The sequence below is a fragment of the Hylaeus volcanicus genome, chromosome 4 (assembly GCF_026283585.1).
Source record: "Hylaeus volcanicus isolate JK05 chromosome 4, UHH_iyHylVolc1.0_haploid, whole genome shotgun sequence".
NCBI lineage: Eukaryota > Metazoa > Arthropoda > Insecta > Hymenoptera > Colletidae > Hylaeus > Hylaeus volcanicus.
This window is the reverse complement of record NC_071979.1, coordinates 26908923-26916838: the sequence shown is the minus strand read 5'-3', so window position 1 is coordinate 26916838 and position 7916 is coordinate 26908923. Positions and strand designations below refer to the sequence as shown.

The following is a 7916-nucleotide window of genomic DNA, read 5'->3' as shown; positions in this document are numbered from 1 at the left end:
TGAAATTAAGTATAGCGCGACCCGTATCAACGCTCCCTGCAACTAACTTTTTTTGTTTTAATTTGTTTCAGAAGTCAGTGTACCGAATTTCGTTACATTTTGACGAACCAGAATTTAGTTGAGAAGGAAGACACCTACGGAACGATTCCAAAGAAAATTAATCAACGTCGCTACCTCGTACGTAGAAGTCACCATGCCATGTTTCGTACCAAATTTTTCTGTCACACTTGAACTCATTAACGAAGGAAATTGGAAACAGGGAAGAAAAGATTGACCTGGATGCTAATCCTGCGCCAGAAATGTATCATATCTCAACCATACTCGACACTCCGACATTTCTCCCCGCTTTTGTCATGCCTTGGAGCTCCTCGGACGATAAAGGACAGAGAATATGGCACCCGATACTCGTTACGCGAAGAACATTGATTTTCCAGGAGGTTAAGGACACCGTAAACTGCAACCACCACGTGACTTTAACCTAGCCGATCCGACAATTTATAAATATCCAAGGTTTCACCCATCGTCGCTCATTCAGGTTGGACGCATTCGAACGTGCCAGTCGCGTTGAGCTGTAAGAACGCGTAGACGTGCAACGAAGACGCGACGTTCGCGAGAATCGCACGAAGCGCGGATAGATTACCGTAGAGATGGAACCATCAAGTTTTCGGCTGCTTCGGCCAACACTGAATCTCGAAGAAACCCGCCGAAAAACATTGAAAGATGGAGGGGAATTAATCGTAGGGGTGGCGGCAACGCGAGCCGCCCGAGGGTAACGCAATTTAACAAGCTTACCTCTCTACTCGGTAAACCCTCTATCCCGTTAGCTTTGGCGAATGCAGCTTGTGACCCACATGCAAGCGACGATTAAATGCGACTAAGCCCGCCTTCACGATGGTAAGAACGTAGCTCGATGCTCCTCGACGATTAACCTTTTGCGCGTCGGGGACGCATTCTCCGATTAGACGACCTTATCGAGCTTTGAATCCCGTCGTACGTTGCACGACGTTGGATTCCGTGGTCCACTCGAAAACGATCCTCGGATCGTCACTCGATCTCACCGTCTACCTGTTGTTCTCGACAGGAGGGCTACGCGAGAGTGCAAGACTCGAGCAACCGCGCATAGGTCACACCGTGGACGAAACAGAGGTTCATTCCTCAACGTGCTTCGCCGCGGGCACGCTGCTGGTTACGTATATCGCGCGGTATCACGCTAATCGGATCGCAAACATTGATAAGACGATTCGTCACTGAGAGGCGTCCGGCGACGTTCAGGATTTGCACACATTTTTCATCTTGCCGCGGCATCGAGTCATCGGTAACGTCGGCTCGATAAACGTTCTCCCAATTTCGCGGGACACCTTGGGCGACGGACAGTCCGGATCACGGCTGTTTCACCTAATGGGCCCGGTCACTCGTCGAAACGATCGGTTTCACCGCGAAACTTTTCGCACGTTCTCGTGTTGTCATAGGTCGACGAGAGAGGAGACGGCAAGGGCGCGTGTCACGAGGACGGGCGGTTTGCGTGCTCGACGTTTCTTCCGTACTGCGTCCGGGTCGAGCACCTACCTAGTCGAGTCGTCATCGGGGACTCGACGCAGGCGCCCAGAGGGAAACCACCCCCTGTCGCCCGCGTACCCGAACGCCGTCATCCCCTCTGAGTCGGCCAGGGGGTGAACATCCGAGAGTCGAGCGGCGCACGGTACCCTAGAGTGATAACGATAGAGAGCCGAATGACCGTCGTCGAGGGAACGATTCTCTACGGTCAGATTCGCCTACGAGGAACCGATCCGTTCCACCCGTACGCCTCCCACAAAATTTCCCACCGAGGAGTGCGTATCTAGACTCGATCCAGACGGGTGTCGACGAAGAGCTGCGATGGAAAACTGGTTTACGCGTGGAGAATGACAAGTTCGAGTGTGATCTTACGTTAGGGATGGTCGAATGTGATACAGCGCCGCGAGAGTACTCGTAGGCTTTTTAAATATCAGCCGTGTCATGGGTTGTCTACTTGTAATACTCAATTCTTAGAGACAAATCTTTCGTTGTAGCCAGAGATGGGCAGAACCCCAAGCTTGGAATAAATCGGAAGTTTGCCGATGTGTTTGTCTCGGTTTCTTTTTTGGAAAATATTCCAAAGTGGAAACGAGACTTCAGATTTACTCGAAGCCTAGGGTTTTGCTCGTCATTGGTTGCAGCTAGTTAACGTTGCGCATTAATGTTACGAAATCAATGTTAGGCTAGAATAACGTATACCAACGCGGAGGAACGCGAGGAATGTCCTTTTCCAAGATGCAGACACTTTTTAAATAGGTCGATAGTTAAAGTGGTGAGCGATCTAGATGCATACCGTTTCGGGGATACCGTGCATGGAATGCTCCGCACCGGACTGGTACGGAGCTGCTTCTGAGTAAATTTCTCTGACGGAGTAACACGGCTGAGGTTGCGCATGCGCCGGCGTCGGTGCCCATGGCAACGGGATGCGAGCCACCGCGTGTGAATGCGTATTGATTACTCCACTCTTGCTCCATTCCGCGATCTCTTGGTCCTCGTCGTGTCTTCTCCTGCCGCCCCACCGACCCTGGACTCCTCCTCTTTTTTTCTCGGCTCTTTCTTCTCTCTTTCTCCTCGTCCGTCGCAACGAATCGCCTCGTTCCATCGACGACCTTCCCCCTTTTTCTCTAAATTAGCCCCGTAATGTCTTTGCGCGCTCTTCAGCCTCTTTGCATACACCAGGGATCTCTCTCCCTCCCGGGCTTCCTAGCTCCGAGCTCCCATTGATGTTTCCATACCCAACGGATGATAAACCCGTCGCGTCTTTGGTGCGAGTCGCTCGATTCGGACAGGAATTCCAGCCGAGAGGCCAGGATTGCCATAGTTGGAATTATACGGTGCTGGAGGCATCCAGATTCTGGCGCGATTACGTTCACCCACTGTAACCCCTTCGTCCGCCGTAATCGAGCGCTTCCTTTTCCTTCGATCTCGCTCACGCACAATGGAAAAAAATTCGCTGGTATGACGCAACCGTGACCCAACTTAACGATCGCTAATTTCGGTTGTCGGTGACATCGTAAATATCCAGGCGGAACAAACGATCCCACCGAATTTTGTAACGTTCGTGTACGGTAGGAGGATGAAATCTTTATTTACCGGCACCTGAGCAACTGGCGATTCAAGTTCTTTAAGCTTCTTCTTAAAATTAATGGATTATCGACAACGTATTCGTTGATTTCGGTGAAAATTGGTGGAATAGGGCGATCCCCTCCACTCTCTATTTTCAAAGATATGCGTGCAAAATCGATTAACTCCACTTCTTGACAAATCTTAAATTCAAGTGCCGAAGCACTTGCTATGGAGCACTTGCTGTCATAACTTTTTACATTTCTAATAACTTTCCTGAAAAGGAAAAATCTTAGTTCGGTATTTATTTGAATTTATTCGCGCTCAGACCTAGATACAGACTTTCAATCTTCGATTTGTACGCTCTAAGAACCTATGAGCGGACGAGTAAAGCATCGCCATGGTAAAAAAAAAATACGTTGGGACAACCGATAAAGTTGATAGTTTAGACTAACGTATTCGAAACGTTTTAGTTGCGCGACTGGAAAGTAGGAAAGATGGAGGAAAGGGTACGTCCGCGACACGCCGCTTGAACTTCCGGGAAAACGTAGTAAAAGATTAATTACGTTACGCATTGGCAGGAACCTACGTGCAATTTGGTCGGTAATTTTAATTTTCAAGTAAATAAATTAACGATTCTTGCTTTGCTCGGAAATTTACTTTCGACTTTGTTTGTGAATTATTATTGGAATTCAGTGTCTTTTATTTAGTAGACAGAATGAAAGTGGAGAATAATAGACAACCAAATCTGTTGTGAACGAATCTTTTGTTAATTATCTATGTATATATAGTAAGTATCGCAAAACATAGTACATCGTCGTAAACATGGCGTCAAATGATTCCCAGTGAACCAGCCATCAAATGAATTAATATTATTATTATTTATTCATAGATGACCATGCCTATCTCTTTCGTAACAATGTCGCTCCAAAAAAAATGTGAAATTCCGTAAAAAATCACGACGACCAAGCGTCGTTAATTAAACTGTTTGCGTGACGATAGAAGCGTCGTTGGCTCACCCGTGCCACTTTATTTTCACCGAGGACGCTCCTGCGCGCATCGTTTTGTCACACTTGCCGATTCGCAGGGACGCAACCAAACAATTAAAAGATCATCTCGACGAACGACGCTGTTCGGTGTCCCCGACCGTAATGCTTTCGCAATGAAACAACAGCACGATTGTTCAACCACAAATTGCCTAAAAAATTCACAAAGTTTGAGAACAAACGCGAACAGGCGCACGTTTTGTAAAGTAATCTCTGAAGCGGCATAAAAAGAAAGCTGGTACCAGACCAGCGAATACGCGACAGCATCCCATGCGTGACAACTATATAAAAAGGTGAAACTCGACAACGGAAAGGACCACTTTCGTGTCGTCTTCGCGTCAAAACGCGCCCGAAGAGTTCGCGACTTCCCGCGTAATTTCCTTGAACAGGCGCCTAATTTCCTCTCGCGATGTCGCAACGGTTCGTTTGCATTTTCTTGACAACCGTCGCAGTTTCCTACGCGGTCACGACGAAGTCCGAATTTGTTACGAGTCCCGAACTCGACAAGAAGGAACCTGGCGAAGACAAACTTTTGGCGAGCATCGTACGCGGTCGAAATTCGACGAAGTTGCTGCACGTGAAGAGCAACGACAGCGACCTGTACGACAGAGGCACGGATAAGCAACCGAGAACAGCGATTCATCGATCGGAATCGGACACCAGAGATAAGTGGAACATCTGATGAAATTGTCACATTTTCGATACGTTCGCGTCACGTTAACATTGAAACGTGCAAGTTCCAGCTGCTGCGGTTCCAAGTACGGTTCCGGTGCGTCGACGCGACCGGATTCATACTACAACAGTAAGGTCCCCGCGGACGGGGGTCGGTATCCATTTCAATACGGTGAACGTTTACCCGCCGATAGGTAGTATAAGACTATAAATTAACAATAACTATAAATAACAACGCGATATTTCCTCGACTCGAGTGTTCTACGAACTCGTAAAGATAGCCTCGTTAGCAAAGTTTCGATAGATTGGTACGGGAAGTGCGAGTTTCCAATCGGAAGGATAATTTACAGGTACGGGTGGCAAGGTCAAGGCCAACCGCCCGGTTCGAACGGAATCGCCGGAAGACCCGGAGGCGGAAACTACGTCGGAACTGCGCACCACGATGGAAGCCAAGCAGGAGATAGGTAACCAATTGGCTCGCCGAGTTACCGTAGCGACCGTACTTTTCAATTTCGCCGTCACGTCTTGGACAGTTAACGAGATTTCGTGTAAACGTCAGATTTGGTTCCCGTCCGAGTTATGGAAGTGAAAGTTCACGCAGACCCGCCGGCTACGAGTCCCCAACTTCTGCGGGATATGGTTACGGGAATGGTGGTTACGGGGGTTATGGCTCTGTTCGACCAACTGGCCACGGGGGGTCAGCTGCGAGTGGTGGCTATGGAGTTTCAGGAAGTTTCGCTAATGGCGACGAATTCGGTCCCCACGAGCCGAATTATCCGGAAGGAAACGGTCCCCCGCATCCGAATTTTCAAACGCAGAAGGTAGTAGTTTACCCTTTCCGGAGAATATTTACTCCCTGTATGCGATTTTTCTTGTTTCTTTTCTCTTGGAAATAGCTTATCCGTAAGTATTTTTTGGTGATAGGAGAACAACGCCGGGGAACGTCTTTTTGCGTGTATTCCCTAAGAGTACATATATGCGTAGAGTTCGCTTTGTGATAACAAAGAAAAAATATAGATCTTCTACCACCAAAGTAACGGATACCCATAATATATCCCTTATCGTTGTCTTTTCCTTTAACTCATTTGCATGAGCCACTCGTTGCGCGCCAAATACAGCGATACCCGGTTAAGTGAAACAATTTCTACCCTTATACATGAAACTAAATAAATTCTTATCTTTTGTGATAAAATATTATTTAGCCTCTGCGAATACTCTCGGGTATCTTCTATTTCGCTGCTTTATCTACAAACCCCAAGTATGAGACTAATCTTTCCCTGCATTAGTCAATATTTTCGTTATTTCTTATTACAAATATTCGATATCTCAAGCTCTTCATTATTACGTCGTTGTCATATTTTATTCCAAAATCGGTTGCTAATCTCTTTAGTTCGAAGGGCGCCGTGGACGCCCTTGTAATATGGCGCCCGAGGGCATGTGTACCTCAGCCCTTGCCTCTTCGCGACAGTGCTGATATAAGCAAGCTTCGGGGTCATTTAAGACAGGTCGTCTGAATAACTCGTTTATTTTTAAAGATAGAAAAGAGCGTTTCGAGCAGATGTTTGATTTTATGGGGGATTTTACGGAGCTCCAAGGACGTTTGAAGGTTATCTTTTTTTACAAAAATTTCGATTCATTTTCATCGAAAACTCTTCAGCGATCCATTGGCAATAACTATTGCAAAGAAATAATTAAAAAAAAATATTAGTTCGTGGAAAACAAACACTACTACCCGGCTACATGAAATCGAGAGAACCAGAATCAGTTTCTTACAACCGGGTACCACTGTATTCCGTTCTCTGATGCAAATGGGTTAATCCGACGTGAACAGTATTTGAAACAATCGTCTCTATCAGGCCGTGGCTTTAAAAGCATTAGCTGGTGTTGCTTTAATTGGGGCAGCTGCTGCTTTAGCTACGAACCCCATTCTCCTACCAATTGGCATTGTATCAGGAAGAAAGAAACGATCGTATTTGTCAGTCAATGACGAAGACGCTCACGTGAATTACATTTTAAGGGATTTAAAAGACAACTTCACCAAGGTAGTTTCATTATACTCGATAAGTATTCTCCTTGCAGTTATGAACGTTTTACCGTGCAATGACATCGCGACTGAACCATGTGCTTTGATTCTTGTGTCGTCGAACAGGTTGACGGTAATGGAAATGAAAAGAAACTATTAGTTTCTCCGACATGCATTGCCAGAATAGCGTGCGAAATTCAGAAAAATTCTTGGTCCCAATCGAACAAAGGCGTCAAAGGGAGAATAGAATCGGAACGACGTTTTACCAATTTGTACGTATCCGTGGTTGGAGTAATTTACAGGAAATGTTTTAGATACGTTAAAAGGAGTAATATCGTTACAGGATTTCCAATGATGAACTCGATAAGGAATTGAAGAGTGTACGCATTAAAATGATGATGAAAGCGGCAACCACCGTTGCGATGAATGGAGGAAACTGTAACGTGTTTCCGTGTACAATTGTAAAAAATGTAGATCCCAAAAAACAATTCGCCCTTAAACTTTGAAATTAAATAGACTTTCCGTTCGCAGTCTCGTCGATACGACAATGATTAGTTGCTGAATTATAACAAGCTCGTGTATCTACATCCAAGCTAACTGTAAATATAAGATGAACTTGTACAATAAAACCGATGTTAGGTCAAGATGTGTCCAGGAACAAAAATAGTAAACAAATAGAAATGTGAGGCTACAACGGAATAGGATTGCGCGATACTTACTATTGCAGTAAAATATTGCTTCGATTAAGAAAATTTATTATACGAACATTGCAACAACGTATCGAGCATTGCAAATTAAAAGTAACTCTCTACAACGAGTATTTATAAACGTTTATAATTTACATCGTATTTATTTATTTCGTCAATATATTGGGTTGTCCGGAAAGTTCATGCCTATTTTCAAGAAAAATTCAAAGGCATATTTGAATTTTGATGTATATTTATTGAATTATATGTATACCATTTTGTTCCACAACCTTTTCACCTGTTAATTTGTTTTCATTCATTCTGATATACAGGGTGTCCCAAAAGTCGGGGAGGAGCCGGAAATGGGGGGTA

At 45.4% G+C, this 7916-nt stretch overlaps 2 protein-coding genes across 2 annotated transcripts in view; one reads left to right on the top strand and one right to left on the bottom strand.

The window, feature by feature from the left end:
* The window catches only part of LOC128874557 (uncharacterized), a 27817-nt gene extending 26902 nt beyond the window's left edge, over positions 1–915 (bottom strand). Inside the window, exon 1 of the mRNA XM_054119392.1 lies at positions 793–915. The gene's annotated coding sequence lies outside the window, so the exon portion shown is untranslated. The remainder of the gene's footprint in view (positions 1–792) is intronic.
* Positions 916–1870: 955 nt separating this feature from the next.
* Positions 1871–7908, top strand: LOC128874564 (translation initiation factor IF-2-like). Its single transcript, XM_054119402.1, has 9 exons — positions 1871–1908; positions 3814–3907; positions 4010–4828; positions 4900–5029; positions 5186–5299; positions 5395–5656; positions 6692–6877; positions 6985–7130; positions 7202–7908. The coding sequence occupies exons 3-9, from the start codon at positions 4573–4575 to the stop codon at positions 7362–7364; spliced, it is 1257 nt and encodes a 418-aa protein (XP_053975377.1). The 5' UTR covers positions 1871–1908; positions 3814–3907; positions 4010–4572; the 3' UTR covers positions 7365–7908.
* Positions 7909–7916: the final 8 nt, after the last annotated feature.

Excerpts from the sequence above, each read along its gene's own strand:
- LOC128874564 (XM_054119402.1), top strand. The coding sequence starts at position 4,573 with ATGTCGCAACGGTTCGTTTGCATTTTCTTGACAACCGTCGCAGTTTCC. Across the intron at positions 5,030-5,185 it reads GAACGTTTACCCGCCGATAG|GTACGGGTGGCAAGGTCAAG; the intron begins GTAGTATAAGAC and ends GATAATTTACAG. Across the intron at positions 5,657-6,691 it reads CGAATTTTCAAACGCAGAAG|GCCGTGGCTTTAAAAGCATT; the intron begins GTAGTAGTTTAC and ends CGTCTCTATCAG.